Source organism: Oenanthe melanoleuca, chromosome 2, assembly GCF_029582105.1.
Source record: "Oenanthe melanoleuca isolate GR-GAL-2019-014 chromosome 2, OMel1.0, whole genome shotgun sequence".
NCBI classification, from domain to species: Eukaryota; Metazoa; Chordata; class Aves; order Passeriformes; family Muscicapidae; genus Oenanthe; species Oenanthe melanoleuca.
Genome location: NC_079335.1, coordinates 75,358,418 through 75,373,474, shown reverse-complemented (window position 1 = coordinate 75,373,474; position 15,057 = coordinate 75,358,418). Strand labels below are relative to the sequence as shown.

At 35.8% G+C, this 15,057-nt stretch overlaps 1 protein-coding gene across 3 annotated transcripts in view; it reads left to right on the top strand.

Annotated features, from left to right (window-relative positions):
• Nucleotides 1-12,671, top strand: part of CDH12 (cadherin 12) — a 519,546-nt gene extending 506,875 nt beyond the window's left edge. For all 3 annotated transcript variants that reach the window (XM_056485304.1, XM_056485303.1, XM_056485302.1), the window contains 4 exons: nt 3,109-3,230; nt 3,830-3,947; nt 8,246-8,497; nt 11,995-12,671. In XM_056485304.1, coding sequence (XP_056341279.1) covers nt 3,109-3,230; nt 3,830-3,947; nt 8,246-8,497; nt 11,995-12,491 — 989 coding nt within the window. In that variant the 3' untranslated portion in view covers nt 12,492-12,671. The remainder of the gene's footprint in view (nt 1-3,108; nt 3,231-3,829; nt 3,948-8,245; nt 8,498-11,994) is intronic.
• Nucleotides 12,672-15,057: the final 2,386 nt, after the last annotated feature.

The window sequence follows — 15,057 nt, the reverse complement described above, 5'->3', positions numbered from 1 at the left end:
TCAAAGGGTTCATAAAGACCTTATTTTGAGAGAAACAACAGACAAAAAACAGAGAAAATTGAGGTCAAGTCTGCGAAGTCATAATTTAAATGCAATTCTTTGTTCTTGTTCACATCAAGTATTACAGATCTTTGGTACTGTGTATGAATTCAAAGCTGTACACAATCTGCTTGCAGTCAATATTTATATACACAAGAAGCTAAAGTGATGTCAGTGCAAACCAGAAAGAAAATCATATAAACAAAATGAAAACCTGAAATAGGTTCATCGTAGGCTCTGATAATTCTGTTTACTTTCGCATCTGACTTTTCCAGACCATTTATGTGAGGTAAAATTCTAGTTTGCTGAAATACTTAGGAAGAAAAGATTTTGGCCTCTAATATGTCTTTCGAGGAACCACAGAAAATAAATCAGATACATCATCCTGAAATAAATGTAAGAAGTATACTCATATTCATGTATATTTCCAGAGCATGCTATCCTGTTGTGATTTTCAGGGAGAAAAAAAGGTCAAATCCTTTTGTTAATTTTAAAAATATGGGTCACATACTACCAGAACTGTTGCAAAAAAAAGCAGAAAAAAAGTAATTTAGAAAAGCAACTTCATAAAAATATGACCTAAAAAACTTCTTAAAGAAATGGACATGTCTAACAGAAATTATAAAAATCATCTGATAGTTTCATGAAGCATGAATTTCAAATACATTCACTGTTATATTGGGAAGGCATTGTGAATATATTCCAAAAAGGAAATTAACATCTATGCTTGTATTTTGGTGGTGATGCATTAATCTCTAATCTGTTTGAAGAATATCTCCTGAACCCCTGTTTCTCAATGTTGTACCTTAAAATGAACCCACACACAAAAACATCTAAAGTAAATCCTGAGTTACTCCGTGTGAATTGATGTGTCCTTTTCAGTGAGTACTGCTAGGAGGGAAGTTTTAGGTCAGATTGTTTCTCCCAGTCACTGTGTGAATTCGACCTGTTCAGGGATTTTCTGATCTCTTTATAGAGGTCTTGCCCTCTACTGAGTAAAATAAATTCTTAGTATTTTCTTTTATTTCCTATTATACAAAGGAACCAATTCAATTGTGAACAAGTGATCTAGATTTCTTCCAGCTCTTCAGGCACCTAAGGAATAAGTATCTAATTCCTAGCTGCCAGTCCAAACTGCATCTTAGACTGTACTGCACTATGCCTTTCTCCACAGAGACATTCTGCAAGTAGGGATGATGCTAAACTGGAAATGAATGAGAATTCAAAGACATGTCATTATATATTTTCTCTATTAAATATTAAGTATTTGTCTATTCAATTCATAGGTAGGGACTACAAATGTATGATCTGGGTAGTGTGTTTTTGTTGTCTTCTAGATTCCAATCTGTGTTACCGCATGGTCAATTTATATACTACTTCTAAATAGGTAAAACAAAGCTCATCTTGCAGCTAGTCCTGTGTAACTAGGAAATCATTGGGGGAATATCTTTGGTTTTGACAGAGGTCTCCTGAAACTACTATTGCATTTAGTAGTTCCTAAGAATAAGGAAGAAATCTTGCCTTTTTTTCTACATTGAAAATGTGAAGAGACTTTGCCCCTTGCTATGTTAGTTATAAGCCAAATAAATGCCAATTTACAAACTGAAAAGCAAGTGCCCAATGCAAATAATTTGAAGGGTCCATTGAGAGCCATGAAGATGATCAGAGAGTTGGAGCATGTAACTTATGAAGACAGGCTGAGAAAATTGAGATTTACAGCCTAGAGAAGAGAATGCTCTGGAACGACCTATTTGTGTCCTTCCAGTACCTGAAGGGAGCTTACAAGAAAGCTGGACTTTTGACAGAAGCATGTAGTGACAGGAAAAGGGAAATGGCATCAAACTGAAAGAGAGTAGATTTGGATTGGATATCAAGTAGGAATTCTTTACAGTGAGGGTGCTGAGGCACTGGCACAGGTTGCCCAGAGCAGTCATGGGTGCCCCATCCCTGGAAGTGTTCAAGACAAAGTTGGAAGGAACTTCAAGCAATCTGGTCTAGTGGAAGGTGTCTCTGCATGTGTCAGTGTGCTTGGAACTAGATGATCTTTCAAATTCCTTCCCAACCAAATAATTTTATAATTTTATGATTTTTTCCTGAAAATTCAAGACAACTCCTCTTGTACTACATGGCCCCATGTTGTCATTCTCCATCACCTTGATTTATAAAATAGATTTTTTCAGTAGTTAACAGTTTCTTCCACTCTAAAGTGAAAAAGTATAAAATAATTATACTTTTGACTCATCAGCTATACTATCTTTCATGTACTTGCTATTTTGCAGGAAGTCTCAGCATAAAGTAAAAGAGAACATTGTCTGCTTTGTATTGACTAGTGTCTCTGTTTTGTCAGATATTGCATTTGCAAGTAAACTTGTTTATAAAATGCATCTAGTCACTGATGAAGACTATCTATAGAGAAAGGACAGTGGCAAAAATCGTGGTGTATACTGTTGTTTAACATTTCTTTTGCCCAAAATTATTTGCTGCCTGCAGCAAAGAAATACCTTCCACAACATGGCCAAATAGTTGAATGCTAGCTGTGCATGTTTCACTGCTAAAGCTAATACTCACTCTGTATGGCTCTCTGCAAGATTTTGGTTTTTTCCAAATCTTTCTCTCTTTCTCCGTCCTCAAAATTGTTATGCTATGCTTGCATCCTTGATATTCTGAAGATGTAAATAATGGCTAGACAACAAATACTGATTTTCTGCATTTAGTTGTGGAAAACAGAGTTCAGCTTTAATCATTGGAAGTGTTTTCCACAGGCTTAATGAAAAGTGATCTCAGAAAAGTTTCATCCTTAATAGCAGGTGCAACTTCCCTTTTTTTTTTCCATTTATGCTCTAATAAACATAATCACACTGATTGATTCCTTAACCCATGAAGAGTAATGGATCAAAGGCTGGTACAAATTGATAAGAAGTTGGTTCTGTTTGCTTCTTAGTTCCAATCAGAAATTAATGGAAGTCAGGGGCTTTTGTGAGTCACAGTACTGAGATCACAGGTTTATGACAGTTTATGAGACTGGTGATGACAATAAACATAACACTTTTCTTCTAAAATTTTTTATAGGTAACCCACTATTAACCAGCAAAGTCAACGTTATAATAAATGTTTTGGATGTCAACGAGTTTCCTCCTGAAATTTCAGTTCCATATGAGACATCTGTATGTGAAAATGCCAAGCCAGGACAGGTATTTCAAATTTGTAATGCTTGGTCTTTTGCTTTTTCTTTCCTCATTATTTATAGCAGTAGAAATTTCTGGGTTTAAAAATTACAACATGGTCAGAATTCTTCTAAAAACAAAATATCTTTGTTGGAAATACATATCGGAATACTGTTTGTTGACTTTTATGGTCTATTTACAGTCTAATTGTTTTTAACTTTCTCCAATTTTATGGGCCTGAGCCACCCTTTAGTGTTCTTTTTCATAGCTATGAATTGAGAAAGAATCCCTTTCTTAAAGGGTTGCAACTGTGACAGAAGTAGTAGCAGATAAAGTGAAGCATAACCATTGAACTGAAAGCCATCACTAGCATTTATGTTCATATTAAATGAATATACAGTAAATCTTTCAGATTTTCATCAGATATGTCAAAGCAAGACCCTCTCTGAGTTCTCTGGTGGTTATGGAATTCAGACTTCTTGCCTCCACTGTCCAGTGTATTGAGGGAATGACAGTAATCCAGCAAAATTTCACTTTCAACAGTTTTATTTGATGTTCACTTTGCACTTCCACAAAACTGCTTCTTTTAGAAGAGTGAACTGACTTCAGAATTAATCTTGTTTCAGGTGATACAGACCATCACTGCAGCAGATAAAGATTTGTCACCAGCTGGGCAAAGGTTTTCCTTCAAACTGTCATCTGAGGCTTCCAACAAACCAAACTTCACAGTCCATGACTACAGAAGTAAGTTGGTTACCCATATCTCTCTTTCAGAGCAGCAGACTGTAGCTACAATGACAAAAATGTTTATTTTCAATTACAGTTGTGTCTACAGAGCTAACATTTTTCTTTGACATTTCTAATTGCTAAACTCCCTGGGACTTATATTAATATAAATTCAGGTCTTGCACCTTTTCTTATTTTTAGGGGCAGGAATTGTCAGAACACCAAAGGCTGAGATTTCCCTACAGGCCTTCAAAAACACTGCTACCTGTTTTATTTTCTTCCTTTTATCATTCAGTATCTCAGGAAGAATCCATATGCCAATGCAGGTATACCTTTAAACAAGGCACTATTGCTGTCTTGTTTAAATACTAAGACTTTGCTAACCATTTTCAAAGTACCCAGATATTGTGTATTCTTGAGGATACATATTCTTGCAGAAGAGTGAGATCTAAATATGGAAAGTGCTGCTGAAGTACAACACCATTAATAACTTGGATATTTATGCAACTGACATCCCTGATTTTTCTTCCAATTTTTTTCATAATCGAAAATATTTTTTTTTTCCTTAATAATTTTAACTCATTTGTTAGATGGCAAAGAACAAAAAAAGACAGATAATTGATTGTTTTTTTCTACTGTAAGCATCTTCAATGATGTAGTCTTGTGAACAGACACAGCTAAAACAAAATAAACTGTAGTAAATTTTCACCACTAACTACTTTAATCAAATAAGAGAAAAAGAAATATTTGAACTAGCTTTAAATAACTGTGATTAGCTTTTTATGTAAAAAGACTTACATTACACTTTAAAGAAAGAATACCTAAAATATCTACAAAGTTCAAAAACATTTGTCTGTGCAGGTCATATGCATCACTATCCAAAGAAGTATGTAATTCTTAATTTTTTAAATTACTGTTTTCAATTTAAATTTGAGGTTACATTGATGGTAAGGTAAAGGTTCCCTTCTTGCAAATTAAGTGACTCAAGCCTTAAAAGTACTAGAAATTAAAAATGCACCAAATGAAATAAAATTGCAAAGGCTTTTTTTTTTTTTTTTTTAGCTTTTTAAAAAATGTATTTAAATTAGTATATAGCCCAGAAAATTTTTGAAGCTGTGTACTATTGACATTGTAATGTGATAGAAAACTAAAGCAAACAACATAAGATAGCTACTATTAATCTCGAAGAAACTTTAGGAAGAAATAAATCTGAAAAAATAAAAAATAAATTGTGCTTCTTTTCTCTTTATACATAGCTTTCCTGTGAAGCTGATAGAATGAAAATGGTTTATTCCCAAATAGTGACTTTTATCTTTGTGTGTCATAGATAGATGAAGAGATTGAACAGATGAGCAAGAAAATTCACTTAAGGATCTGTAAATAGAGAATATAGTGAGACCATTCATAATATTGTAGACATGAATAATAGTGTCTTATAAAATCAAAACTATGTAGATCCAAAGCATTTTATCAAAGGGCATTCAAACAGTTTTCTTGAGACAGACAGCTCAATGAATATGAAGGATGACTTTACAACAGATCCAAGCTCCCTTACTTCTGTTCTTGGAAGATTAGAGCATTACTCTCCTCAGGAATATATTTCAAGGCCCATATGGGTAGAATCTTCATAATTATATAGTCTTAGAACATAAATGCTATGTATTTCTAAATACTTTTTTTTCCCCCAAGATTTCTTTAAAGTAAGAGCTTTAATTGTTTTTCCCCTTGTCTGTTTCCTAAAAATCCTTTACCTTCACCAAGGTTATTTTTTGTTTTTTTGTTTGTTTTGGTTTTTTTTTTAAATAATTACAAACTTCTGCTTTAAATAGAAGTCTTCTCAGGTAATTTGAACAGATTCAATTAATCAAAAGAATCTTTAAACTTATTAAATCTATACAGTAATTGCAGCTTTTGTAAAGTGTGCTTCGCATGTGAGTTTGGTGAGGAAATTATTCAAATATTATTAGATAAATTAAATTAAGTTCAAACCGGTAATGTTGACACTGAGATGACTTTGGAGCTCAGTGATCTGTTAATGAGGCTTCACTACTTTATTAAAACAATATTCCATAAAAATGGAAACCTCCAAGGTATAAACTTTTAAAAGCATTTAGAAACAATTAGGGGGAAAAAAAGGAAAATAAAAAAGAAGCATGCTATTTGTTACTATGTAAAGACCAAAAAACACCATAAAAAACCTTTTTTCATTATCGAGGATTTGCAGAGATATTAGAAAATCTGTCCAAACAAAAACCCTATCTTGCAATATCTTCTGCCTTTTGTTTGCCAAAAACGTGGAGGAAGGTCTGCTCTGTGCACAATTTAGAGGTGCAATAACACAACCTTTTTTTCACTACAGAAACCTTTTATAAACAAGTACCATTTTCTTCTAAGCTAGCAATTATGTTACTAACAAGCAGGTTCTTTCTGAAAAGAATTTTTGCTATTTTTTGAGGACACAATGATGTTCACTGGGGTACAATTAATGCTTTTACCAGTAAAGGGTGCATTTAAAATTTTTAAATAGATCAAGAAGCCCTAATCCCCATGCTTTTCTATACAACTGAAAATCGTGGGTGGTCTGATACTTCCAGGTGCAACACTCTTGTGCTGCACCCAAGAGAAGCCAGGCCCCATGCTTCAGAATATAACTTAATGAGCACTGGAGAGAGACAGAAGCTGAAGGCTGCCTTTCAGCAGAACTGAGATCAATCCACCGTGTTAACAGAAGTGATAACCTGACAGAGTGCTTCCAGAGGGACTGCAGATCTCCCTCTTCCTGCTTTGCTGGCCTCACTCTGCTCTCCAAAGGGCAGCTTCCATGTGGAGTACACCCCATTGCTCATGTAAGAGACAGATTTCCTTTTCTCACACATATCCTATAAATTAATTTATTGCCAAGAGACTGAAGAACCAGAAGCTATCTCAGCTCCTCTAGGCTCTTCTGTGTAGAGTTCAAACACCTGCCTGTGTTCGTATTCTCAAAAGAATTTTGAGCAAATGAAAGGGGTCATAAAAGAGCAACTAAAAGTGTTCAAAATCAAGGAGTTAAGAGGTTGATGATTGATTCTCCTCAAAGGAGGATGAAATGTCATTTAGTTCCATTGTAAGCTATTAGAGTGATCTTCAGTGTTTCAATAAAAAAAAAAAAAATATAAATAATTCTAATAATAGAAATATAGAAAAAAAACAGAAATAAGATTAAACAGAATGTCTTCAAATTAGTTCTTAAACTTTTCATACAGTGCAGGTGATTAATCATAGATATAAAAAGCTGAAGATGGAAGCTGATTTGATTCAAACTATTCTAAAACATTTTTCCTTTTAAAACTAGGTGTAACTGAACTTGACATGTCCATGTTTCAGTCTGACAAAAAGGAGGTGTCTGAAACATTTTTTCTAGCTATGCTCCTTCTCAATGGTGTCTAATCATAATTTTGGGTATTTAGGGTTCTTTCTTATTGTCCTTAATCAGAACTCCATACAGTATTTGAGTGTGAAATTCGGAGCCCTTAATTCTTCTATCTCGTAACAAACCTCCAAAGCATGAAAACCATCATGTGATATCTCATAAAAAATCTTAAAAAAATAGGGGTGAGATGAAAAAATGGTAATCGCAGCAGGTTAGTTTCATTTAGTTCTGTCTTCGCATTAATTCCCTGCCAAATTAATTTCGATTCTGCTTTTAATGTAATTCTTTTAATCTTTATATCATTTCCTTGCTACTTTGTTTGATTCAGGAAAATCAGCAGTAACTAACCGGGAAGAAATGACAAAGTCTAGAAGTGGACTAATCAGTATTAAGTCATACTAATTTTCAAGTAGTCAGTTCATTTCTCTAGTTATTTTTAATGGGCCAGGAAAGCTAAAATGATTGCATATTGTCCAGGTATACTACTTTGTATTTTTAAGGAAATTAATTTGTTGATAGAGACATGATTCTAAATTAATATGCAATCAAAATTCTTTAGACCACAGGCTTGGAATGTAAGGAGATCAGGAGAAAAAAACTGAAAAGTCTTCAGAATCATGCTTGTAATATTTTGTTTGGGGCTTTTTTAGTTATTTTTATCTTCTTTGAAATTTCAGCTGTTAAAAGGTTTACAAGAAAAGGAATGTCATTTAAGGCTCTGCAAAAGAAAAAATTGTACCAGTCAGAATCCAATACTTCTGTAATGGAAAAGCAAGGCAATTACGTAGTGCATGTCATTCACCAAGTTTCAAATATGAAATACCAGTCTAATACTGAAGGTGATATAGGCTACAGTATGCAATGAAGTACACATTAAAAATCTAATGATTGTCATGTTTTACAGACAACACAGCTGGGATAGAAACCAGGAGACATGGCTACAGCCGAAGGCAGCAAGAGCTGTACTTTCTTCCAATAGTAATAGAAGACAGCAGTTACCCTGTCCAGAGCAGCACAAACACTTTGACTATCCGTGTTTGCAGATGTGATTCTGATGGCACCATCCAGTCCTGCAACGTGGAAGCAATCTTCTTGCCAGTTGGCCTCAGCACAGGAGCTCTGATTGCAATCTTGTTGTGTATTGTTATACTTCTAGGTTAGTTCTCATGAAGCCTGCAAAATGCTTTACTGTGATTACTCACTAGCTTCACCTAGTTTTTAACAAAAGCCATAGAAAATGTGTGGCGGTTTATTTCTAGAAGAATATCCCAAAGCACTGATCATGACCATGAATCTGCTAATCCATTCAATATCTCTTACAGCATTAAGAGAATCAGTTTTCAGTGGAACCCAAATAATAATTTTATCTCTGAATTTTTTTTAAATATCTTTCTTGAATGATTAATTTTTAGATTATTACTCAGGTAGAAAAGTCCTACTGACAGTAACAGCACTAAGAGCCTTTATTTAATTCTTCATGCCTACTTAAGTTGAAGTGGAATGAAGAATGGAGGAGGAGAAAATAATTGTAACATAGACTGTTACTGGCCACATCCATATAAAGCTTCACAGGAAGATTTTTTTTTTTATTTCAGGCGGGCATGGATTTCATGAGGTGGTATTGTTATTTGTTCTATCTTATATTTATATACTTATATACAGCATATCCAAAGTGCATCTTACTTGTTATATAGTCTTAAGCAATATAAACTCAATTTTATAGCTTACACAGGCACCATGTGGGTTTCAGAAATCAGGCTGAGTCTTACAGATGCTGGCCTATGCCTCCTTTTGATACTAGTGCCTTCCAAGGTCCCGTGATAGTACACAAAAATAGCTCCTGACACAGAATATAACATGTGGATACCTCATTGCATTTGGTTGATGCAGATGCCACTTAAATGGATCACTAAAGGCTCAGGGTTACATAAATAGCTTCTGAGCAAGAGTGGGTAAAAGTCAGGATTTTTGCCCTGCGTCAAAAAATCCTTGTGAGAATTTTTTTTTCCATATCAGAGCAAGAATGGCAAACATGCTTCCCATGGAGTAGCAGTTAAATTCACAAATGCAGTCATTCTGAACAACTTATAACAAAATCTAAAAAACAACTAAGCAAAATAACTTACTTCAATTTTTTTTGCATCAAGAAGAATGTCCTCTCCTTTGCCACAATTCCAGTTAGAGCAGGATGGATACCCCAGAACTTTGTGCAACATATTCCACTGCTTGACATCCTGGTGATAAAGAAGCCTTCTATTACATTTTTATGGAATTTTCTGCATTTCAGTTTGTGCCCATTGCCTCTTGTCCTGTGACAGGTCACCCCTCAGAAAAGCCTGGCTCTATCTTTACTTCCATCCATCCATCAGGTACTTATTGACATTGATAAGATCCCCCTGTGCCGTCTCCAGAATGAACAGACCTGGCTCTCTCAGCCTCTCCTTGTGTGGCAGATTTCCCATCTCCTAATCATCTTTGTGGCTGTACATTGGGCTAACTTCATGTCTGTCTTGTAATGAGGAGCCCAGACCTGGGCCCAGAGCTCCAAGTGTGCATAAGCAGAGCTGAGCAGAGGGCAGTGACCATCCCACCAGACCTGCTCGCGTTGTTTCTCCTAATGCAGTCCCAAATGCTGTTGATCTTCGGCACAAGGGAGCATTGATGGCTGATGTGAGCTTCTTGTCTGCCAGGATCCCAAGGCCTCGTCTATCTAGCTGCTTTCTGGTCATCTGGACAACAGCACCTGCAGTATGCAGTTACTCCTCTCTGTGTGAGGGACTTGGAATTTCTGTTTGTTGGACATCATGGAGTTCATTTTGGCCCACTCTCTCAGCCTGATGAGACGCCTTTGAACAGTGGCACAGCCACTCTTTTTTATTGCCTGAGAACTTGCTGAGGGTGCACTCAATCCCACTATCCAGGCTGTTTATGAAAATATTAAACAAAAGCAGTACCAGTACCAAATCCTGTGGTATTTTTTTAGTGACTGGCCTCCCTCTGGTCTTTGAAATCTTGCTCACAACCTTTACAGTTTGGCAGTTTGTCAGCTTTGCAATTCACCTCACCATCTGCTCGTATAGTTCACACATTCTCAGGTTTTCTGGGAAGATTCTTATGAAAGATACTATCAAAACTTTGCTAAAGTTATGTTTAAGTTATTGTACTTTTCTCCCTTATTCAGCCAGTAACCTTATTGTAAAAAGCTATCAAATGAGTTAAGCACAATTTCACCTTCATAAATGTGTAGCAGTGTACACGTAGCAGTAGGATGCCTGCTATTTTTATGTCCTTTCTTAGTTTCCAGAATTATTTTCTCCATCACTTTCCTAAAAATCAAGGTGAGACTGAGTGGCTGCTAGCTCCCTAGCTCATTCTTGTTGCTCTGCTTGAAGATAAGAGTGATGCTCCAGTTCTCAGAAACCTCTCCCAGTCTCCATAACCTTTCAAAAATTATCAGAAATAGCCTTACAAATTTAGCAGCCACCTTCCTCATCATTCATGTATATATCTCACCATATCCCATGTACTTGTGTGTCCAGTTTGTTCAAGTATTGCCTAACCTAATCCTCTTCCACCAAAGATAAGTCCTTTCTTATTCCAGACTTTCCCTCTGGTCTCAGAGACATGGAATTACTGAAGGACAACTTCACAAAAAAATGCATACTCAAAGTAGTTGCTGACTTAGGTTGGCCTTTTCTGTGTCATTTGGCGACAGCTCCCCTGCCCCGTTCAGCAGTGGGACCACCTTTGCTCCACTTTTTCTACCCTATTTTTTTCTGTCTTATTTGTACAAGCCCTTCTTGTCCCTCCTGAGACAGCACCACGCGGGCTTTGTCTTTCCTAACCGCATTCCTGCGTGTTCAGACTGCCACTGTATATTCCTCCTGCCTCACCTGTCGCTGTTTACAGCTCTTAGGTGCCTCCTTTGCTATCACTGACTTTACTCAAGAGCTCCTTATTAATCAATGCATGCCTCCTGCTGCCTTTTCTTGATTTCCTGCTCCTCAGGTTGGACCACTGTTGAGTTTGGAGGACATGATACTTGAAAATCAGCCAGCTCTCCTGGACCTCTCTTCTCTCCAGAACCTTGTAACATGTAATTTTTTGAATCAGATCCCTGAAGAGGTCAAAATGTAATGTATAAAAAGCTAGAATAGGATTATTTCTTCTCTATTTCAAAAATCTCAAGTTTGAAATTATTTATTATTCAAAATTCCTTTTTTTTTTTTTTTTTTCTGTAATACTCTGTGGGTTGGGTTTTTGGTTTAATTTTTTTATTCTTGTCTTCAAAGTGTAAATTTAGGGTTCTTTTCTCTATTTTGCTATGGAAAATATTTTTTAAAAAAACACATCTCTATCTCTCTGAATTAAAATCCTGAAGTCATGTTCAATTCTGTTTGCTTGCAAAGCAGACCAGCAGAAAAATTATTTGATACTTTCTCCAGCAGTACAGCAAGCACTTAGGAAAGTTAGACTCATATGTCAAAGAGCAGATAATTTTTCATTGGCTAGAGCACTGCTAAGCATTGCTCTTTTCTAAGGACAAAAGTCCCTTTGATTGCTTGTGGCTTTCAAAGAAAGATATAATGATGTGTCATCAGAGTACTAAATTATTTCTGTGCATGTCTTAACTTCACTTGTCTCTCGTTACAGTCATTGTGGTACTCTATGTAGCACTACGGAGGCAGAAGAAAAAGGACACCCTGATGACCTCTAAAGAAGACATCAGAGATAATGTTATCCATTACGATGATGAAGGAGGTGGAGAAGAGGACACCCAGGCTTTTGACATAGGAGCCCTGAGGAATCCCAAAGTGATTGAAGATAACAAAATGCGCAGGGACATAAAACCAGACACCTTGCGTTTTACACGCCACAGACCACCAGCGGAAGATAACACAGACATAAGAGATTTCATTAATCAAAGGCTGAAGGAAAATGATGTAGATCCATCTGCACCCCCTTATGACTCCTTGGCAACCTATGCTTATGAAGGAAATGGATCTGTTGCAGAGTCTCTCAGCTCTATAGACTCCCTCACTACAGAGGCAGATCAGGACTATGACTATCTGAGTGACTGGGGACCTCGCTTTAAGATCTTGGCAGATATGTTTGGAGAAGAAAGTTACAACCCTGACAAAGTCACTTAAGTACAGCAGTGAAACAAAAAGAAAAGCAAACCAACAACTTAAAAGATAAACCTAAGCTTTATATAAGACACAATTACTTTGATTATAAAAGACAGCAATTGTTTCCAGCAAGTTACTACATTTATCATACTCTCAGCTTTGGTTTGGTTTGTGAAAGAATGATAAATCCTGTAACATACACAGGTTTTTGTTGTTGTTATTTTGTTACTCTGGAATTACACTGAGACAAGCTCAGGCCTACAAGGTGCAGTTTACTGACCTGATTTAGAAAGAGGGTAGCTTTCTGGCATCATGGTGGAAGAGTGGTAGCTTTTTCGTAATTCCACTAAAGTGCCTATTGAAACTTTTATCATTTAAGTGGTAAACTGTCTGCTGTGATGGTGTTACAAAACTGAATGGTAAATCAAATACGAACTTTAAGACAAGAAGCAATAGCAATATGCTGACTTCTCTTAGAAAAAAAAATAGATCACTTCCTGGAGTATCTAATGACTAGAACTATGGGGGAGGAATGGGGTGTGTACGTTGTGTTTGGGGGGGTTATGTTTGTTGTCCTTTTTTTAAAGAAAACAGTATGTTGAGACATCATATTTCCTCTTTCAAAGTTTCACTGAAAATTTAAATTTAAAATGCTATTGCTCACTCTGAAGATGTAAAGCCCAAATTAAAAAGGAAAAGATTGTAGCATACACCAATGAATATTTAAAATGTTCATACAAATACTACATTTTTCCAAAATAATAAAAAGATGAAAGCAGCTATTCCTTGATGTGAAGGAAGTTTCGCTTGTCTCTCCCTCTTCTTTTGAAATGAGACTATTATTAGAACGTAATAATGGAGAGGATACTAAAGATACTATTGTATCTTTAGTATACCTTTTCCATTGTAAATATCACTAAAGCAGTACATGTAAAGAACTCCACACCACTTTTCTTTGCTCTGTAGGCACCATAAGAGTATATACTATAAATATAGTATAAATATAAATATAAATATTTTTTCATTGATCATCTGCTACAGTTCAGAATACCACTGTTTTTCACTGCCACACCCACAGGAAACATTTTAGAAAACCTTTTGAGGCTGGACACTTTCTTAATTTTCTTCTTGACAAAATTTAAACAGAAGCAGAATAAATATATAAACCAGCACTTTTTGCCCACTCTCTATGTACATACCCATGCCTAAACGTAGCTGTGCAGATGACAGAAGTTCAGACACACACAAGGCGTTATGTCTTGGAATATGTCTTGCAAAACTATTTTATATTACTTTTTTTCTGATGATCTAAGGCATAGACATTTTGTAAGACAATGGTTTATGGCCCCCAAAGTGCATATATCCTTATATTCTCCTTCCAAAGTCTCTGCAGTGCTATACAATCTGTTTGAGCTCTACTCATGATTAATGGCACTGCCAAGGTCAGCCTGAGTCCTTCTTGAACCAGAAGTCTTTTATTCACCTCAGGTCTATTGCTTACCTTTTGTATAGCTAAAGAATTAATAACTATCAGATATACTTAGCTCACAAGTCCGATATTAATGTGCACAAGTTTCCCTTTACCCTCTGGGGGAAATGTAAAGATTTATCAGCATTATATAAATTAATCTCTCAATGAGACTTTGAAAGGTGCATATTATAAATGAGTTTTGAATCATTCAGTACATTGGATAGGGCTGAATCAAAAGCACAATTGGTGTAGCTTCTACCAGCAGCATACTGAGGAAGACATACAGCTTTATGGCAACATGGAAATCTTGTGGTTTTTTATTGTTTTCTGGAAAGGTGTCCTACATTCCCTAAGCTCTCTCCTCACAGGACACGGAAGCACATGAAAAGATGGAGTGCTTTTGACAGCATAGAAATTTTTGTGTGGAAGATTATGTTTTAAATTTGCACACATTCTAGACAGTATATCAAATACAACTTGATATTGCACACTGGGCCTAAAACAGAGCACTGAAAAAAAATAAATTTCTACTAGTCACAACAGAGACTTGATTCATACAAGAGTAACACCTTATTAACAAAGCTTCCTCACGCAGCATGTGCATGGCAACGCTTCCTACCCTGTTGCCACAACTAAAACAAACATCTGACTCTACTAATTTTCAGATGTGTAGTCCTGTAGCCAAACTCTGCTCTTAGCGACTGTGTTAGTCCTTTATATGCCTTTCACTAGTAAAAGGGCAGTATTTGACTTTTTAACACCATGGAAAATATGGCAGTGTTTGACTTTTCTCCCCAGGAAATTCTCTGCATTTGTAGCACATATTGGCTGAACATTAGTGCCTTGAATAGGTAGGCATTTGTTCTAAGCTGGACAGTCTGTATGCAAGACTGACTTCCAAAATGGGTAGACAGAAAATGTGATCTTTAACATGCTGCTACACATAATCTGTATGTGACAGTGTATGTATGTTAAGTTAATACCAAATCGTATATCAAGTGTTTATTTTTTGCATTTAAAGTATTTGTAGTGGAGATGTTGCTATCACATAATTAATACACATCCAGGAAAATTTTAGAAAAAAACCCATAATATATAATTAGTAACAAAATTGTC